General features: G+C 35.1%; 1 protein-coding gene across 11 annotated transcripts in view; it reads right to left on the reverse strand.

Annotated features, from left to right (window-relative positions):
* Positions 1–22,424, reverse strand: part of LOC149074117 (uncharacterized) — a 420,692-nt gene that overhangs the window by 133,146 nt on the left and 265,122 nt on the right. For all 11 annotated transcript variants that reach the window (XM_089246242.1, XM_089246238.1, XM_089246241.1 and 8 more), the window contains 2 exons: positions 10,086–10,157; positions 8,254–8,350 (listed from right to left, as the gene is read on the reverse strand). In XM_089246242.1, coding sequence (XP_089102368.1) covers positions 8,254–8,350; positions 10,086–10,157 — 169 coding nt within the window. The remainder of the gene's footprint in view (positions 1–8,253; positions 8,351–10,085; positions 10,158–22,424) is intronic.

Raw genomic sequence — 22,424 nt, forward strand, 5'->3', positions numbered from 1 at the left:
GTGAATCTTTCAAAACATTATCTCTGTCATTGAAGATTTTTTATGTCATGAAAATACCCTAGTGCGAATTTGAATTAACATAGTTAGTCAAACTCGGTTTTAACATCAAAAGTTTGTTACAATAGAGGTTGAAGTTTTCAAGACTTTTTAAGAATGAAAAATACAATAACAAAGTTATTTCCTATGATTATGCTGACCATATTTTAAAGAAAAACCCAAAATCGGGAGCATACATATGGGATATAGCTAATTTTTGCCAAAAATCTTATAGAGCAGACATAAAATTGAATGCATATGCTGCCATGATTTTGTACTGCGAATGCACAGAATTTGTCTCAAGGCACAATGTATTACTAATCAACATAGCTCAAAGTCATTCAACATGAAGCTTAAATGAATTAATAAAAGAAAAAATATTTTATTTTTCAAATTACTTAAAATCAGCCCTCCATCAGTTGAATTGTTTTACTGTTGTGCTTACATTCATGGCAAAGATAAATGATTTAACATTGCTTTTAGAAAGATGTTTGTAGTTGTGTGGTGCCATTTTAAACTGTGAATCTTTGGTAATTTTTTTATAGCTCACTGTCCTTTAGTGACTCCTGAACAACCCATTATCGATATTTATTTGTATTTTGTATCATGATTTGCACATGCTGTGTTTCAAGTGACTGGTTTCAAAACTTTTATCAATTGTGTAAACAAAGGGTGATGCTAAATGAAAGCAAATTCAAGCTGAGCTGCAAATATTGTCTAAATCCTATTTGAATTTGATCAATTTGGCACACCACAATTGTTTTATATTCACACAAGTACTAATTAGACCAAAACTTACAGTTCATAACCAATTCTAAAAACATCTTTTGGTTCCTTGTCTTTCCACAAGAAGTCCAATCGGAAATTTTAAAGCATTAACACTCATTGATTATTACCTGTCTAAGGCCGGTATTACACTATAAAAGTTTGGTAAAAGTCCTTTTATAAAACTTGAAAAATGCAGCCAATAAAGTCACCGACTGCATTTTCTAGAATGTAACCAATAACCTTATTGGTTAGATTTTTCAAGTTTTATAAAAGGGATTTTATTAAACTTTTACAGTGTAATACCGGCCTAAGTCAATAAACACTCAACTAGTCATGTAAAATTAAACAAAATTGATTGATTTACCATTCAACTACTGGATGGAACATGTATCATGTATATCTGACAAGTTTGAAGATTGTGACAGAAATCATCTACTTAACTTTAACCATCTACAGTGCACTGTAAAAAAAAATTGTGGCACAAATAATTTCTGAAATGGGCAGATAAAAATCTGGCTCATGGTATTAAAAATGGACTTCTGAACTGTTTCAATTTTGTATTAGGTGCTATACTGTGATAATCTATAGACCATAGAAATGTTAAACAAATAAGTTACAGTGAACCACATGTGATTCCAGGAAAAACTTCAAATGAAAAATTCTCTGAGAAAAAAACAGTTAACACTAGAACTGCTGCACTTTCGGTATACCTAGAACTGTAGACTGGGTCAAATTGACCCAGAATGTGAAGAAACTGTGTTTCATAGCAAAAACAGAAATTTATTTTTAGTTTTCCCCCCTACTTCTATTCAATGTTGTTTAATTGTGTATTCGTAACGGAAAACTATATTTGTAAAATTGGCTTCAAAATTAACTAAAAATTGATGTAATGCTGTAAAAATATGACATACATTATTTACACTGTTCAGTACAAAAATTTTTTTCAATAGTCCCATAATATGACAACGATGTAAAATAAGCGTATGAAATTAAGTATGAGAGTGTCTATAATATGATTCTGTCAAATAAGTATTGATTTCTTACTGATAAGGGGAATTTGTAATGTGCAGTGGAAATTTTTTTTTTCATTATTCTTGCACATTCACCTTACACAACCCATGCAGAAATTAACAGAGATTTGTTTACACATTTTGGTCTTACCTGACATCACACTCGTTTATTTGTTTTTATTTTTTTTATTGCAACAAGTACGATGGACCCAGCTCTTCAATACGATTTTAAAGAAACTGTGTTTGAAAAATAGTTCTGGCCTTCTGTACTGCTCTACACAACATCCAGGATTTTTTTTTTACACTAAGGTCTAAGATGTTATCTAAAATGTGGACAGGTCCCCAGACTGGCTTAACCAAAGATTTTCTGGCCATTTGATCAGCTACAACTACAGTAAACTTTGTTGAATTGTAGTGTGAAATAGTTTCAGGAAGCTTTTTGGGGCTACTACTGTCGATATCGACTGTCAGATGAAGCACACATGCAGAGTAATAAAACATTATTTTTCCTTCATAAATTTTCATTGTGGCACCATTGTTTTCCTGTAGCGATGTTTCATGAAACTGTAGTGTCACTATATTTTGTCAGATAATATTGCTCGTCGGTTTCGTCTCACTGTTCCTACTAAGCTCGTATTTTTTGGCTTTTAGCATTTGAGCCAGCTTCAGTGTAGTGAAAAAAGGCGTCGGTTGAGGCATTTCCGCCCTTGTTCTCAAATGGCTTGATCACTATGTACTCTGAAGGGTCTAGGTCAATTCGTCGTGCTCAACTTGTCGCGGGACAATTCGTCGCATTCAATTTGTCGCAGTGTCAATTCGGCGCGCTACAAACTCGTCGCAGACTCATTTCGTCGCGGTACAAATTTGTCGCAGGCTTATTTCGGCGCGGTACAAATTTGTTGCAGTACAAATTTTTCGCAGACTCATTTCATCACTACAAATTTGAATTGCTTTAAAATTCATATGTTTGCTGTGATCTTATAAATAGGGTAGTTGCTTTAGGCATAAAAAATGAAACTAATTTTTTTTCTCATTTATTGGAAATGTTCCCCCTTCCCATCTGTTTTAATTTTTAACAAATGAAGGAAAGTATTCATTGAAGACATTAAATTTTTAAAATTAAATTTTTACCATATAAGCCGCATTTCTGTTGGGATTTCTATTTCTCGCAGTGAGGGATGTTGAAGAGCTCACCCAAATAAAAAATTGAGATCAAATAAATTTTTAAATTTTAATTTTCACCGTATAAGCGCATTTCCCACTTTTTGTCGGGATTTGAGTCCCTGAGTACGGGTTTGAGTCCCTTATAAACGGAATGAATGGTGATTTTCAGCCCCCCCCCCACCTCCTCAATGTTTCCTTCATGTCGGCACCTTTGACTGGCCAAGGATATCAGAAGTGTTTGGAACTTGTGGGTTCTTGTCTTGATCTTGAAGTAGGAAATTTTGATTTCTGAATCATTTCTCTGGGTGCTCATACCCATTCCATAAAGTACCCTGGGCACCAACAGCATCTCTGTCTCTGACACCACTGCAAATGTGAATCGATTCTTGATTTTTTTTTTTCAACTCTAAAGTAACAACTCTCGAGTGAAAAGAATGAAATCAGACTTTTAGTTAGCCCATTGTATGTAACTTCATGTACATGACACTCGAGATTAAAATTACAATATCAATTACATTTAAAAATTTAACTGCATATATAAGTTAAATTATATTTGAAAATTCGGTTATAAAAATTTGAAATGTTAAATAATTGATTTTCGCTGTGATAAAATTTCAATATCATGTGGAAAAATTTTGGTTTGCATGATATTCCCCAAATTATAGTGAGCCTATCTTTAACGGTAAATTTCTATCTGCCCCATTACAGTATCTCCATAAGAACCTGAAATATTTAATTAATTAATAATTCAATAAAATTAATATTTAATTTTCATCGTATAAGCCACACTTCCTGCTTCTGTTGAGATTTCTATTTCTCACAGCGAAGGGAGTTGGGCGCAGATCAAGGGTGGAAATGTACAGTGCTTATGAATGACGATTCAATGAAGTTTTCATAATGCCCACAGGATGAGCACCGACAAAGGCAATGTAATCACCAATAAGAAAGATGACTATGGGTCAGTCGCATAGATACAATATAACCATTGATCTTATGTTTATAATCAGTCGCATATCTTTGGCTGGCTTGTTTGAATATTTTCATAGTTTTCATTAGCGTCTAAGCTTTTGGTATGCTTGGTGTGCTTGGTCTACATATTTCTTTTGGCATAAACATGGAATATTGCAAAACCGAACGTGGAAATGATATGTTGGTTTGCGTGTGTCTTTAAAAGTTTTTCCCCCATAATTCATGTTCCGAAATTAAAAAAACTTTGAATGAATTAGCCTATTATTAATTTTCTTTATTTGAGTTTTTTGTTGTATCTTAAAGAGAGATACAGGTTATACGGATGACAAAAAATAATAAAGTACTTTTTAAAATTAAATTGTTTGAATTCAATTTAAATTGCAATAAATTGAAATCTTCTACGTATCTTTAAAACAAAAGAAAAAAATTATGGTAGTTCAAAATGCCATCAGTTGTTATTCTATAAATCATCATCGGGTTTTTACTGCGATATTCAGGTTATATAAGTGTTTAAATAAAATGATACTCAAAGTACTGAAAATAAAGGTTTAGATATTGTGGAGTATTTATATATATGATATGAATTGTTTTTAAAATTAAAATTTTCCTAATAAATGTAGGCTATAATCAGAGGCGGATTTATAGTTTTCCCACCTGTGGGCTATTCAAACCTTGCCTTCCTTCTTCCTTTCTAATTCATGTTCTTGATCACCAATTACTTAATTTTGGTCACGCCCTTTCACTTGAACTTGTCATCTTGTGATAAAGCCCGCATACCCCCTCCCCATTTAGGAAATATACCTCTGAACATAATCTTACATTGTCTGTTAATGTTAATTCACTTGTATTGTAAGAAGAAATTTTTACTAATCGTTGATTGGAGCTGTAGACCAAGCACACCAACTTTGTACCAAAAACTTGGATGCTAATGAAAACTATGTGAAAATATTCAAACAAGCCAGCCAAAGATATGCTACTGATTATAAACATAAGATTAATGGCTATATTGTATCTATGCGACTGACCCATAGTCATCTTTCTTATTGGTGATTACATTGCCTTTGTCTGTGCTCCTCCTGTGGGCAATATGAAAACTTCATGGAATCGTCATTCATATACACTGTACATTTCCATGCTTGATCTGCGCCCAACTCCCTTTGCTGTGAGAAATAGAAATCCCAACAAAAGCCATAAGTGTGGCTTATACGGTGAAAATGAAATATTAATTTAATTGAATTATTAATTAATTAAATATTTCAGGTTCTTATGGAGATACTGTAATGGTAAATGTTGGTGACTCTCGAGCCCATGGGGCAGACAGAAATTTACCGTTAAAGATAATCTCACTGTAATTTGGGGAATATCATACAAACCAAAATTTTTCCACATGATATTGAAATTTTATCACAGCAAAAATCAATTATTTAACATTTCAAATTTTTATAACCGAATTTTCAAATATAATTTAACTTATATATGCAGTTAAATTTTTAAATGTAATTGATATTGTAATTTTAATTTCAATGACATTTCTGCATTGACAAAAATTAATTATTTTCAGTTAACTGTGTGTACACTTTTGTTCATGTTTTTATTTCACGTGTAAGACAAAAACCTACATACAAGCTCACGTGGAACATGTACAGTGAAGAATCGACGGTTCGACGAATTAATTCTGCGACAAACTTGTACCACGACGAATTTGTACCGCGACAAATTGACCGGCTACGTGCTCTGAAAGAGAGAGATTCATTGGACGCTGATCCTTGCAAAAATTTGGAAATCCGTTCAAAACGTATTTGGTGCAAGCCAGAATTTTATTCTTTTTCCTCTGACATTGTTTGCCTACAGAAATTTCAGCTACACGTTTTTATCACAGTCAGTGTCGATCGGTGAACCGACTGAACAAACTGCTTGATGAATCACACCTTGCTCCATTCAACGTCGTTCTGGTCTTTTGCTCTGTTTTGAGCCCACTATTGCTATGCGTCACAGCGCAACGCTGCTGTTGTGCACACGGCTTAATATAGATAAATAGTGTGTTTAGTAGTTTGTATTCGCAGGATGTGTTTTCAACGAGCGTGGGTGTACCCACGGAGCTTGTTTTGGAGTTTTGACGAAGGTGGTGAAGAAACTCCAAAACAACAAAAACATTGATGAGGGTGGGGGTCTAGGGTTACCAGACATCCGTATATGCGACTCGCAAAGGCGTAAGCAGGAATGGATTGCATTGAATATTCATGATAACCCGAGGGCTTAGGTGATTTCACAAAGTTGATTGAACCCATGGGAGAGGATACAGGGGGGGGGGGCAATGAAAACGATCTCTCCGTCCCGTCCCCCCATTAAAAAAATTATTGGCGTAGGCAGAAGAGCAAAAGGTGGACATTAGCCCCCCACCTCCCACCTTGTTAGGGAAACAGCCTGTACCCACTTATTCTTTTGCAGGGAGGGGGGGGGGAGGCTTATGTGGCTGGAGCCCTTAGGGTCCACTTTCTATGGGGCATTGTATTTCAATCAATTTTAAATTTAAAAGTTTTTAAAAATTTGAAACAAAATTTAGGTTTTTTTTTTGTTAATTTATTTGCATTCCCCCTTTCATTAAGACGCTCTACTTTATTAACACCCCCCCCCCCAAGTGGTCGCTACTCACAGTTCGGGAACAACTGATGTAAGAAAACAGTCCAGCATGGCTCATTTTGTCTAATGCAGAGCTCCCATTCATCCTAATTTTCCTACTTTTTGGTAAAATGTCCCACTTTGTCCTACTTTTCTAACAAAATCCTCTCAATAAAATTTGTATGATTGATTTTAATTGAGAAGGGAGTCATGGACATAATGCCAAATAATACAAATATAATAGATTGCAATTAATGATTCTGCCAAAGCAGAAATTGCATTGACTTTAAGGTTTGGGGGTGTATGTGGACCATTTGGTGGTTTAGTAATTTCTCATTCGCTTAGTTTGAGGGTTCTACAAGTAGAGTAGTCATTAAAAACTTCTGCGTGGTTGAAAAAAATTATTTTGTATTTACTACTTCATGGTCTTGGACAGTAACATTCATCATTCAAAATTATGATGCACGTTTTGTATATAGGTGAAAACAACAGTTTGCATAACAAAGCAGTTGGGTACATAGACCTATTCTAGGTTTTGTGACTTTGATGATACCTAATAGCATTCAATTTTCTTCTGTATTTTTAGGGCATGTAGAGGCACAAACAATATTTACAATGCTCAAGTAAAGAGCTAAAAATGAAAGTACTTCATTTTTCAAAAACGATTGCACTGGCATTGACCCCAAAAATTTAAACAAATCCTTTTTAAAAGGGACGGACAATGGCAGTAAAACCATCTGGTCCACCTTGGATCTTGTGTGTGTAATTTACACATTTTGCTTTTGGAAGTGGTATCAAAAGACCATCATTCTTAAAAAAACTTGTATCTTCATAATTTGCCATGTGTATTGTTGAAGAGAGTTGACTGACTGGACTGTGGAAAAATCCCGAAAAAGAATGTAATATATATATATTGTGAGGAGAGAGAAAAGAATTATGTGTGGTTGCTAAATATACCCTATTTTGGTCAAAAATTGTTTTTGTTACCAAGTCATTTCTGTCATTTTGCTTTAGCTTGAGTCAATCTTACAGGATATTGAAATAGTGTACTTTAAAAAAAAATTAATTTAAAAATTTTTTCAAAAAAAAAGTAATTCTAGGGATTTTTTTTATTATGCCATGATCATGGTATCTAAGGGGGGGTACCCTCCCCCATCCTACTTTTTCTAAATTTTTGAGTGGGAGCCCTGTGAATGAAAAAAGGTCACAGAAAAGTCACAGAATTTTGCTTTTGGTATTTGGTAGACATCCTGTATTATATTTATCCTTCGAAAACAGCACCCAAAATGTATTGAAATGCATTAGGAATTTTGTATTCTTCAGTGTATTTGCTATTTTGGTTGTTTTTGTTTTGTGATTATAAGAGACAAAAAATTATCCAGTCTTCCATACCATACATATCCAGATTCTACAATATATTGAAAATGTGTGGGAACTGCAGATGAATTAATTTTTTGCAGAACATTGTCATCAATGTGTTAAGTGCACAAACTTGTGTTGCATTTATGAATCAAACTTAAGACCTTCCTATTACAAAACTTGATTCAATTGTGGGTGAACCCAACTGGTGAGGATTTTGGTCACCCAAGACCACACTAAGGGTTTGTGAGACAATTCAGATATTTTTGGAATGAATCAATTGGAAGTATGAATTTGCAGGAAATTGAAATTTCAAAATCTAATATACCTTGACTGTTTCATCACAAACAAATCGTAAATAGGGATTTTTAACTGCTTTCCAGACATCAGAGGCTTTCATGTTAACTTCAGTTCTACCTATAAAGCTGAGTAAAACCAAGATAAATATATAAGTTAAAAGAGAATTATCATGTTAAAAAAAATTTGCATTCAGATAATTTAAATGTGAAAATAATTATTAATCAACAAGCTTATCATTAAACCCTTTATCAACCAACAGAACTTTAAAGTAGCAGGTTAAATAATTTGTTGTGTACTAGCACTAGCCAAAGGTGTAGCAAGGGAGGGGGGACTGGGGGTCTGCCCCCCCCCCCTCCCGAAATGTGAGAAAATGACTGAAAAAGGGAAAAAGATGGCCAAATCTATTGTTCTATCACTTTGGCCCTCCCCCCTCCCTCTAAACAAAATTTCTGGCTATGCCCCTGGTACTAGCTGATTCTGCTAGAGAAACAGTAGATGTTTTTGTCTTCAATTAGAACTAAAATGAACTACAAAATAATTTACAAGATAATTACTTATTATTGTTACCATATAGGGTGCCCTGTAAGCAGTGCCATCTTAATGCATGGGCCACCTGGGGACCTCAGAAAATGAGAATTAGTTGAATTTTCTGAGAATTCATCATGTAGGGCATCAAAAAAATCACTTGGCCTGGAGACCCATGATGCTCTTAAGATGGCCCTAACAGTAAGTGCTAATGTGGCCTTTATCTAATCAACCATTTGTCATAGAAGTGTGATTTCAATTTAAAAAAATGCTCAAAATGTGTTCAAAAATTACTTTGCACTATATTTGAGAGTAAAAATAAAGTGTGTCGCAAAATAAAAAGTTGAATTTTTACACAATCCTCCCACCCTCTAATTTTCAGAGTCCAACAAATTCTATATTTCTAACTGCAATATTTGCAGAGATATTCTAATTCAAAATCAGAGAAAACAAAACTTGAGCAAGGACAGCATAAATGGGGGAAAGGAACATTGTGTCTGTTAGGTTTTGCCATTACAGTAGGGCATGGATTACCTGAAACAATTAGGAATTGGGGTTTGGATAACTGATTTTTCAGATAACCAATCATTCACAGAAAAGAATTGTACCAGCGTCATAGGAGTAATATGAAACAAAGAAACAGTGATATTAAACATAAAACTGTTTATATTTTGCATCATTTTGGGGGGGGGGGGGAAGCACTAGCAGAACTCAAATTATATACTGGCACACATACAAATTTTTGTATTTTATTTCTATTGTACCATAATTTCTATATAGCATGCAAATTTGAATTTGCTGACTGGAACACTTTTAGTTAACCGATTTTTCGGTAAATCGGTATTTGGATAATCGATGCTCTACTGTATTTTAAATTCTTCTCCCATTTTTGAATTAAAATATCTCAGTGAATAATGCAGTAAAAACATGGATTTTTTTGTGGGGGGGGGGGGAAGCTCAGAAAAGACTGGGCAACAACTTTTAAGTTGAAAGTTAGAGAATAAGGGGATCGTATAAAAATTTAATTTTTTTAATTTGTGACACTGTAATCTCACTCTTAAAACTTGTACAAAGTAATTTTTGAATGCCTTTTGAGCACTTTTCAAATTGGAATCGTACCTCTACATCAGGCAGTTGATGAGATAAAGGACACCTGCATTTATATTTATTACCACTTTCTTCTCATTCTATTTTTTATAATGTGGTAAATGAAGGGTTCAAAACAATAATTGATATCAATGATCAAAAACAAATGTAATAATTAATTCCCAAAATTCATAAAATTGTTATAATTTTTCTCACAAAGTAGAAACAAAAAAAAATTATTAAAATTACCTTAATACATTGAAATGACCAGATGGAAAGACTTTTGATAATACTGTGATACCTCTATAAGTAGAATGATAACTAAAAAAAAAAGAAAATGTTAGGGAAATGAAACTAAAAATACAGTAATAAAGTTTTCATTAGATTAGTGAAATTTCAAAATTTGGTATTTTTACCACAATTTAACCTTTTAACAACCCATGTTCCCAATTGGGAACATCAGTTTTAATAATTTGGAAAAAATATTTATTTACATGAAAGCACTTTTTTTTTTTCCTGAATGCATGAGATTCAAACTTACAATTCACAAAACAAAAATTTCATTCATTTCAGCATTTATGCCATAAATTTAATTTTTTTAAATCACCTATTTTTATGGAAGAATAAAACATAATTTTTTTGTTTTGATTTTAATGTTGTTTCTATGGACATGAGCAAGTCCAGAAACCATACCAGAAAATTTCTTTCATGACTTTATGGTTGATATCTCTAAATCAGTGTTTCCCAAAGTGGGCGATGAAATGGTCCGGGGGAGGGGGCAATAGAAGCTGTGGATTTAACATAGGATTCTATGGGTTCACTTGAGTTGGGGGGCGATGAGATGAAAAAATTTCTGAAGGGGGAAGACGGAATGAAAACTTTGGGAAACTATGCTCTAAACCAGTGTTTCCCAAAAACTTATTCAGTCCATCTCACCCCCTTTTAAAATAATTTTTTTTTTTCATTGTACCCCCCCCCCGGAAGTGGTTTAAATTCACATAAAAAATTGAGAGATGCAGTGATGAATTTTTAATTTTTTTTGCATCAATGTGTTTTCCTGCTACAGGGTAGTATAAAAAATGGTTAAAAATTCAAAAATAATTACAGTAAAGTTTCAAAAAAAAATTACAGTAAACTTCATTTCAAAACAAAAAAAAATTAAATTTGTGAATTATAAAATTATAATTCACAAAACAAATGCACATATTTAGATCGATTCCAGTCAAAGTAATATTCACATCGTGCAGAAGATATCTATTAATAATAAAATTATTTTTAAAAAAACAGACAACTACAATCGTCGTTTAGTTTTAATAAAAATAATTTTATTCTTAATAGATATTTTCTAAGTGTGATGACTGTGTGATCGTTTAGTTTGGTAATTTCGATTCATGTTGAAAGATTTGTGACTACATTGAAATGTCTCGCACCTGAAAAATTTTGAGCTACATTGGAACCTCTCAATCACGGGACCAAAAAATTTCTCTGCGAATGAGGAGTGTCCGTTAATGGATAGTAAAATAAGTAGTCGTATATCCAGAATCCTGTTGACATAATTCAAAAAGTGTTCAGTAACCGGAGGTGCCCACTAATGGGAAATGTCCGTTATGGGAGGTTTCACTGTGTATCCCATTAATTCCAGGTACAGTATTTGGTTTTGCAACCAGAACAATTAATAGCCATCTTCAAATTTGAACTTCAGGCCCTCTTTTAATGTTATTTCTGCCAATTTTTCTTGTAAATGTGATAATTGCTATTGTTGGAGATTATTGAAAATTGGAGTAATTTATGGAAAATTGTTATTTTTATTCAGTGCAGATTATTTATTTCATTACAGATTGTATGGATCTCTTCGAAATTTCCTTTTAATCGCCTTCCTGCCCCACCCCCATTGTCACCTGCATCTTACACATTAGTGAAATAATTTAAACTAGATTTAACATGGTTACCTACTCCTATAAAATCACATATCCAGAAATTTTAATTTACACAAAATTATTCCCACCAACGCATTTTGGACTTAAGTGTTCTATTTTGACATGGAGTATAGAGTAAGGTGTTGAGAGAGAAGATGAGTTGAGTTTCTATAAATTTATTAGGTAATGTCCATTCAGAATTAGTGTTGCTGTAATGCACTAGATATGCAATCGTGTTCATACTCTCTGAAGCATGGGCTGGCAACCAAATTTACCTGGGCAATCTGCTGCTTTATGACTTTTTCCCCTATTAGAGATCGACCCGATGGGACACGAGTCCTAGCTATTTAGTGGGTTTTTTTTCTTAATCACCAGAATACTGCCAAAAAATTATTTCAGTTTTGTCTTTGGACTCTCGATTCAATTGTCGATTGGATATTTACCGATCTTGCACGCTTGCAATTAAATATGTTTACAATTTAAAATTGTAATAATCCTTTCCCTGGTAAATTAAAGAAGGAACCAATGATAAAGGCACGCATAGGCATACACAGAATTTTCTCAAGGGGATTTTGAATTTTTTCTTCTCGGGGTGGGGGGGGGGTTATGTTTTTCCGGCAAAATAACACTATAATCTTGGCTTGAAAAGGGGATTAGAACCCCAAAAACCCCCTTTGCATACGCCAATAAAGGCAGAAAAGTCATGAATTCCTAAAGCTACACACTATAGATGCCATCTTCAAAGGATGAATACAATCATTAGTGAAGCTGACCAGGGATCCCCCTTCAGTTGATTGCCAAATTTTACTAACATCGGAAAAAATATGTCACTTCCAGTCGGACGCTGTGGTCAGAATCGAGTGTATCCTTCACGTGGCATTTTCACCACTGCTTACTTTTCTCATATAAAGAAAATTGGTCATTTAATGAAATGTGGTACAGAATAATTCATCTTAATTAGCAATAACACTAATAAATGATTTGAACGCCAAATGTTCAACAAGAAAGTTTGTGAAAAAAATCAAAATTAAATCGTTAAAATAAATTAGTTTTTGAAATTATCAATCAAGCCACTCATGAGACATTCGCTGTTTTAAATAAAATTTTGAAGCAGGTTCAAAAACGTGAGTATTTTCTGTTATGTTATTTCGGGTGTGAATGTTCCACAGGAGAAAATAGAGTTTTTTGCCAAGCAATCTAACAAGATAATGAATAAATTAAAAAAAAGATGTTTGGATATTTAATTTTTTTAATTTCCTATCCACAACATTATCCAGCCATTATTCATGAGATAGTCAAAATATTTGGACACAATTCAGAGGACAAGTGATGCTTGTTTGTGGAGATAGCACCAAAATTTCAATTTTATCCTCATATTTTCATAATCAGTGTGGATACAGATAGCGTTTTGATAATCATAGATAAGTAAGACACTTGGGCGGTACTATCTAAGTCCTGAGAATCGGTCAATATAAAAGGATTTAGTTAACATCAATATTTTTAAAAAGAAAAAATATATATATTGTACATACAGTGTGGATTCAATAAACATTTTCTTTGCGTCTTGAGTTTCATTTTTTTTCAGACACTGTCGAAATTACAAACACAAAGGCCACAATAGGCAAATTGCCCAACCAGGTGGCTGAAATTGATCTCTATTTTTGAACCATCCATTATGTCGAAAGCACTTTCGATATACTTATTAACACAAAAATTCAATATTGCTCGTCTGTAATTCTTATTTTGGTGCTTCCACACAGATGTTATCATTGGGTTTGAGTAATTCATGAACATGCATGAATTTCATTAAAAAATGTTTATGTTACGGCAGTGTTCCTCAACGTGAACGTCGCGGCTCCTAGGAGCATCACCAACATCAGGGGCGTCGCGATGAGCTGTTGACCATTAATGTTTGTGTCTGTGCGTAAATACAGTTCTTTTATAAATGCACAATAGCTACTATAATTTTCCTGAAAGCCGCAGATAATAACCATTACTAGGAGCCTAGGGTAAAAGATCAGTTTAAAATGCGGTCGTAAAAAATTTTACGACCACTGCATACGGCAATGAGGATGAATGTCATTATGTATAAAAAACAACATACAGAAAGACCATAGACATAGGTGAATGAACAATGATGCTAAAATCATGGCCCTCCTTCCCCCCTACACACATCCTGCAGCAGGGCCCCGAGGCTAGGCTCTTTGACGGTCTGCTGCTGTAGTGAACTTATAACGTGGAAAAAAAATGATGAATCATCTTGTGCCCTGAAACAAAACCAACCCCATCTTTGTGGGGGGGGGGGGGGGGCATGGCTCTAATAATGAATTAGTCATTAGCAAAACCAGTCCTAGGGAGGTGCTGGACGTCTTATCCCCAGATGGTGTTGAAATCTGCAGCAGTATGCTTTATTATTGATCAATTACAGTTATACAATACATATAGAATGTATAGCACATATTCAAAGGGGGGGGGGAACCCTTGAGCTCTGTTTCCTTAACAGATGAAACAAGTATAACTACTGTGTACAATATTCTTAGTTTTTTTGTTGTTTTTCTTGCCCATAGGCACGGATATTTATGAGTTATCCATTGGAAAAGGGTCCAAGTTTGAAAACTTATTTTTTTCTCTCATCGCCTTTATGTCCACTCATAGCCCCCCAATCGTATCTGAAGCTGATATCACCCCCGGAAGAGTGATCACCCACTTTGGGAAACACTGCTCTAAACTAAAGTATCAGAAGAGGAAATAATGGAAAAAATTTAGAAAAGCAATTCAAATCTTAATTCGGCTGGTAAAAGGTTTCAAGAGGGCAATATTCAAATATTCCCCTTTGGAGGAAGGGGGACATTGTGGAAATAAAAACATTTGAATCTAACACATTTAAAAAATATATTTTTTAAATTCAAATAAACTCAAATTGTATATAAATTAGAATAGCATGCACTTCAAAATTTTTTGAACAATGTTTACAACACATGTGAGCTCAAAGAAAATTATACTGTAGTAAAACTGTGATTTCAATACCATGGCACCCAAAGGTAAATGGACAGTGATAAGCATGATTTTCTTGAGTAAGAGGTCATTCTGCAAAAAAAAAAAACCACTATAATCTCAGCCACGATCCTCCTCCTCCCACATGCCAGTGGTAGGATGGTATCATTCTAGGATGCCATAAGATATGTTGGGATATTGAAGTATTGGAGACAGTGAACAAAATTTTCTGAGAATTAATTTAAATTCAGAATCGATGAATCAAAAATGAGAAAAATTATTTACAGAGATAATCCCAGCATCCATGAAAATTTAGAATAAATCAAAGATATAATTCCACAGATGTTATAAAAATTCAGATGAAACAGAATAAATGAAAGAAATACTAGTAGAATTGGTAAAAATCCTGACTTCCAGAATTGATGAAAATTCTGAATGATTGAAGAAAATAACTTCACAGAATCAATCTAAATTCAGAATTCCAGAATTGATGAAAATTCAGAATTCCAGAATTGATGAAAATTCAGAATTCTAAAATCGAAGAAAATTCAGAATAAGTGAAAGAAATAATTCCAGACTAACTAAAAATTCAGAATAAATGAAAGAAATACTTCCACAATCGATGAAATTTCAGAATTGATAAGAATTCAGAAGTTTGGAATTCACAAAAATTCAGAATTTACAACAGAAATTATCATTATGTCAAGTGCAGGGCCCGGTGAGACCGCACACCCCTAAGGGCGGCTCTGGCAAGAGTTCCCCACCCCTGAAAATGTTTAAAAAATGACAGATATTCAAAGGCCACAGCAGACAAAATACTGAATGAGGTTGGTGGAAAAAGATGCCCATAAAAAATATGGATGTCGAATACATATCCAAACTATATTAAAAAAACCAGCAAAACTTACAAGAGCAATATAAAGCCAATAAGTATGATAAAATATACTGCCCATAAAAAATTATGGTTGTCTCATCTAAGTATGGATAGCTTTTCGATTGATCCCAATATGTTTATCATATTTTTGTTTAACCATGTCAATTGTGCTGGAATTCATGGTCTCCAGAGATAAGCTATTCCATTTATTCCCAACACTATTAGAAAAACAACTTCCTGCAACACACCACTATCTAGAATTGCCCTTTACATACCAATCAATACTGGTGTCCCCTTATCAAAGTAGTTGATTGACGATGTATTAATAACTCATGATCCATTTTATCCATCCCCTTGAAATTTTAAACGCTTCAATCATATCCCCTAGACACCTGCATTCTTTGAATGTAAACAGGTTCAAGAAATCAAGTCTCTTTTTATAGCTGAAGCTTCATATGCTATGTAAGTTTGTGGTTCTTTTCTGCACCCCCCTCAACCAAGTCAATGTCCCTTTGTAGGTATGGTCTCCAAAACCTGACAGCATACTAAGGTCCAGGACAAAATAAGCACCAGAAAAGTGAAAGGATCACTTTAGGAGAATACGAGAATACGAATACCTTTTTGAGAATGCCCACATATATGGAATAGCATGGTTAAATCTATTGTTCTCTATCCCTAAGATATATACTTCCCCCCCCCCCAAAATGTTAGATGTCCTCTCTCCACAAGAAATTTCTGGCTACGAGCCTGAAACTAGGAGTGCACAACTTTTGGCATGCAGGTGAAAATGGCCATATAAGGGGTTCCATTCAGCTTGTGAAAGATGCAATATAACTATAGCAGTAGGTAACCCTGCAAGTGGTAGCCATAATATTATCCAGCCTAAAGACAGAAATGTTTTGCATACCTAAAAAAAGGTTAAACATATTGGTTTTCATAATGTCCTATTTGTTGTGATACAATGGTAACCATGCAGAAATTATATACCAGGTGTACAAGTATGAAATGCGGATTTCAGAAAACAGATGGTGCACCAATGCCGTTTGTGCTATAAAGATTTGACACTGTGCCATTTTGTTGTGTCATCAACAAGTGTCAGACGAGCATGAGTGATAAATTGGAAAAGTGTGTGCATAGTGTTGTGTTCAATATGTCAAAATTTATACCGAACAAAGAGCATTCGCGGACAGCATTAATTTTTTGTTTTCATTTGAAGAAAACTGCTGCTGAATCACACCGATTACTTCGAGAAGCTTATGAACATGCTCTATCGCAAGATACATGTGAACGATGGTTTCGGCATTTCAAAAGTGGTGACTTCGACGTTGCAGACAAGGAACATGGAAAACCACCAAAAAAATAAGAAGATATGGAATTGCAAGCATTGTTGGACAAAGATGATATGCAAGCACAAAAACAACTTGCAGAGCAATTGGGTGTTAGTCAAAAAGCTGTTTCCAATCGCAATGCTCCATGACAATGCGCAATGCTACATCACATATGGCAAAAGCGGTTCGCGGCATGTTGGAAGCACTCAGCTGGGAAGTTCTACCCAATGCGGCTTACTCACCAGACTTGGCTCCTTCCGATTACCACTTGTTTGCATCTATGGGTTTGTACGAAGTTGTGAAAAAATGGCTCGATGAATGGTTCGCAACAAAAGGGGAAGATTTTTACTGGCGTGGTATTCACAAATTGCCCGAAAGATGGGAAAAATGTATAACAAGCAATATGGAGCATACTTTGAATAAAGCACTTTTTATCATTCTTCCGAATTTAACATGTTTTTTTTTTTTAAATCATGGTGGCATTTCATACTTTTACACCTGGTATATTCAAGCATCAGTTGAACACTGTTAAAATTTTTTTATTGTCTGTAAGTCAAAAAGTTTGTGCATCGATGTCAGAACCAAGTGCAAGTCCAGAGCGAGGTTAACACCTCTATTAAGAGGAAAATGTTATGGGGGAAAATTCATTGGTCCAATAAAATACTGGACGATTCAATTAACATACAGAATAAATAACCCCTGCCAACACACCACCGTGGATCTGCACCTGTGGCCCGACTTTGAAATTGGGAGGGGGGGGGGGGACTAGGATCAAAGATGTTTAAATAGTCAATTAATACAGTGAAACCTGTCTAAGATGCACACTGTATGAAATGGAAACCTGTCTTAAATGAAACAAATATATAGCATTGAGCATAACTAATGATTTTTCAATCATAGGAAACCTTTTTAAAAAGAAAACTGTCCAACACAGAAAGCAGAAAAGGAAAGCATATTTAGTCTATCTGTAGATGTAAAACCTGCTAAAATGGAAAGAATTTTTTGCCAAGTGCAAGTTTTTGGTGTTTGGATGGGAAGAAAGTTGAGTCATTCTGATCCCACTTTTGTTGTGTGGGCGAACTCTTTCACTTCTTGGAAAAATGATGAATGCTTATTATCTATCACAACCAGTTATGGGGGCTCAGGCAGAGAGAAAGAGGATTTACTATTCAAAATTTAGTTACAGCTTGTTCAGCATTTTATTTATGATGGAAATGGTGACTTTTGTTAGAAAACACTCCTATTTCTTGGAAAAGTTTGATAATTTTGGGAGAGTAATATGCATGGGAGACTGAATTATTGTTCACAATTTAGTGTTTTGGCTACCGCAGAGATTTTCATTCAATGTAGAGATGGCCACCAGCAACAAAAAACATGTATTGAGTTTGAACACAAAAATGAAGTTCACAGAGACATAAAAAATTAAAATTTAAGTGTTACAGATATGTAAAATCTCTCTTTCACAAACGTTATTGGTTGCTGATCTTATTGTCATTTTTTTTCCAAAGGTATACAATTTCTCAATTTTTATTTCAAAAACACAGTGAAACTTTGCTGCAACGATACTCGATATGACGATATCCTTTACTATGTAGTTTAACCAGGCAAGAATGCTATGCAAGAGGGCCTGGGTTTGAGTCCTGGCAGAGACAAGATGACTTTTCTTTCCGAGTTCACCTCAGCATAATATCCTGAAAATAAATGTTTCCTTGATACCTTGGGCTGAGTAAAAGCCATCTATCTCTCTATAAATACAACAATTTTTTTTATTTACAATAACCCCAGAAGGCATGAAATGCACTTATACTGGAAGAAAAAAAAAAAATAGTCAGAACGGGAAGCACTTTGCATACGGAGTCAGGTCGAAATCCTCAATAGCGGAAGCAAATCTTGCGTAGGAGGCGCATACAAGTTCTGATGGAAGACTGTTCCATATTCTCGCCACACGGCATCTACACTGCTCAAAACAATTAGGGGAGCAAGCAAAAAAGTGAAGAAAACCGTGCGAGACAGCCACGTATTGGCATACAATGGATAGTACAATGCTCAATACAGAAAAAAGACGTAAAAAAATTTGGAATTAAGCTTTAATTCTTTGAAAATATGGAAAAAACATGAAAAGATTATTTAGGGCAACAATTTGGTTACATGTAAACGATAAAAAAAAGTACTGTTTAGACATGATGCATGAGTTTTAATAGGGCGTGTGGTCTCCTCGAACAGCTAAGACTGCTGCACACCTGTTTGCCATGGATGCGATGAGGTTATCGATCAGACTTTGGGGAATACTGTTCCACTCCTCAAGAAGTGCAATCTGCAAGTCTCGGACAGTAACAGGCGGCCTTGGTCGCGCAGCAATGCGTCGTCCTGGATTCAGGTCAGGAGAGCACGCTGGCCATTTCATACGCTGTATTGTTTCAGCTTCAAGCATGTTCTCCACCAGACGAGCTCTATGCGGTCGGGCATTATCATCCTGGAAAACAAAGGAATCTCCAATGGCTCCAGCGTAAGGGATGACATGAGGTCGCAGTATCTCGTCTCCATACCTTCGGGCCGTCAAAGTGCCATTCCGAATGATATGCAGATCAGTACGTCCGCCTATGCTGATTCCACCCCATACCATCCAACCAGCTCATCTGTATTGTGACCTTTCACGAACGAATGCAGGGTTATTTTGAGTGCCCCTGTACCTCCATACCAGAACACGTCGGGTGTCACACTCCAGACTGAATCGGGACTCGTCTGTAAACAGCACTTGGCTCCAATCATGTTGCTCCCAATCTCGATGTTCAGCAGCCCATCTTCTTCGGGCCGCACGGTGGCGTGGGGTCAACAGAATGCAGACCATTGGTCTACGTGCATAGAGCCCTCCCTCATGAAGCCGATTACGTACTGTTTGGCTGGACACCCTTCGTCCTGTTGCCAAGAGCAACCATGTCTTTGCAGCTGCGTAGCATTCTCTGTTCTGTTTCAACAGGCTGTTAACCGTACATACTGGTCATCAGTTGCTGTAGTGGCGTGTGGCCGACCTTGCCCTGGTCGACGTCTAACATTTCCTGTTTCTTGGAATCGATTCCACAGCCTTGCAACAACACTTCTGGCGACTCCAACAGCGTCCACGGCACTACGTTGTGTTTGCCCGGATTCCAGTCTGCCTATAACACGCCATGCCATGGATTCCGGTAAATCACGTTGTTGAGACATCCTCAAGTCACCTTGTCTCAAAAAAAATACTGCACAATCGAATTTCACAGTTACGGCAGTAAAACAGACGTTTCTGCAACATCCCGATTTCTGCCCTTATCTCCTTTTTCTGGTTTTTGGCGTCATGAACTTTGATTTGCATATGAAGTTTTCTTCTTCCGTTTCCTGCTAGGCTTTAAATTATGGATGATTCATTTTATGTTACTTATCGGTATACATCTTTGCATAATTTTGTTAAAACCATGTGCTCTCCTAATTGTTTTGAGCAGTGTATATCCATGGAAAAAGGAATCTCTTCTAGCTGTTGGTATTCTTATTTGGAAGCCATGCCTACGTAGGTTAACTCGCCTGTCTATGATCTCAAAGAAAAGCTCTCTCGATGGTAGATAAACAATTTGGTGGACTAGTTTGTTGCACATCTTCAGATCTGCAGCGATTCTACGCCATTCCACAGCGAGTGTAAACCCAGAAATTGAAGTCTCTGACAATAAGATAGACTGCTCATGGAGTGGCGTAGCCAGGTTTTTGTCAGTGGGGGAGTGAAATATAATAAGGCACCTTATTTTGTTCCTCATTTAGGTGCAATTAAAAAAAATAAGTATACAAAGAAACTTGTTAAAATTTCAATAAAAACTTCATTTGTTTACATTTTGTTTTCATGTTTATTTTTCACACAACTTTTTTAACTGAAAATAAAAATGTAAATAATAGTTTGGTGTAAACTAGAAGATCGGCGCAACGAAAAACCTTAAAAAAATTGAACTTGTCACGACAGTGAAAAAAAAAATATTTATGGGTTTCTAGAACTATGTAATATTGTTTTTATCATGGGATGTTTATGCAACAGTTTTGCATTCATAAGTGAAGCTAAAAAAGTTAGATTAAAACCTATATGATCCACTTCCTCTCTGAGTTTTGACGCGAATTTTTGCTAGAGCAAAATTATATCTAGATAACATCTTATCAGGAAAAAAGAATAAAAATGTTCTATAGTTCTGAGTTCACTTCATACCGATGTAACTTTCAACAAAAACAAAAAAAAAGACCCCAGAAATAGTTTCCTACTATAACAAAACTAAATACGGAGTCAACATTCTGGATCAAATGGTGCGATTATGCATGACCAAGACTGGAAATCACCGCATAATGCATGTATTTTCCAACATTTTGGATATGTCAGCGATAAATGCTTGGGTTTTGTGCAGACAAGTGACAGAGAAAAAAAATCACTCAGCAGACTTACATATTGCAGTTATGTGAAGAACACTATGCTGAGTATTTAAACTTAAAAACTACAATTCAAAATACTATAACATACAAAACATCTATTGATGGAGACAAAAAAAAAAAAAGACAGAAATGCCAAAAGTAAGAAGGAACTGCACAAATACAATAAAACTCTTCAATCTTGTAAGCAATGCAAAAAACCAGTGTGTGGCAAATGTGTATCGAGAGAGAGGTGATTTGTACAGAATGCTTTGAGTGCTAGATAAGAACAAAATATATTAACAAGTCAGTGGTTTCACCCTTTATTTTTTGTGTTAAACTCCTTATAGCGGGAGTTTTTCAATATTTCTTTTTCTTCTTTGTTTCTGCTACTGATGAAGGAACTTCATATAGTTCCGAAACGCGTATAGCCGTGTTCGTTTTGAATTTTGGGTAAACCCAAACGTCGAGTATTTAATCGTATTATTTGGCCTATGTTAGTGAACTGCGTAAACTTGATGAGTGTAGTTTTGGAGATACGTTATCCAAATACTTAAGGGACCAATTTGTCTGAGGCATGAGGGACAGCAATTTCAAAAAAAAAAAACTTGTGGCTGAATCAAATTGACTCTAGAAACTATTTCAATTGCAGTTACTGCCGAAACCATGGTTTTTTAGGTAAGGCATATTCATTTTCAGAATTCATCTGAGGCTGCTAATTGTGTCAATCATGTCGGACTCAATTGCAAAGGGACTCAATTGTCGGACTCAATTTAAAAAAATTCATTCAGGTATAGGACTGAATAATTAAAGGAAAAATTTGGAAAAAATATTTTTTTTGGTTGCGAAGATAACCATTATCGATCGAATTATAAATTTCAAACAGTGGTATGGAGAAGTTAGTTTTATGACCATGTAACTACCCGTTGCATTCTTTTCATTTCAATTAGTCCTGAAAGTGTGAGATTTGGCTTAACATTCATTTTTCACAGTCATGTTCATCCTCTCTCATCTTTTTAATGTGTCATTATAATAAAATTATGATATTTTTTAAGGAATTAGAGGG

Source organism: Pholcus phalangioides, unplaced genomic scaffold (genome assembly GCF_987345545.1).
Source record: "Pholcus phalangioides strain wild (caught in Gottingen) unplaced genomic scaffold, Ppha-v1.0 ptg000017l_1, whole genome shotgun sequence".
In the NCBI taxonomy this organism is placed as follows: domain Eukaryota; kingdom Metazoa; phylum Arthropoda; class Arachnida; order Araneae; family Pholcidae; genus Pholcus; species Pholcus phalangioides.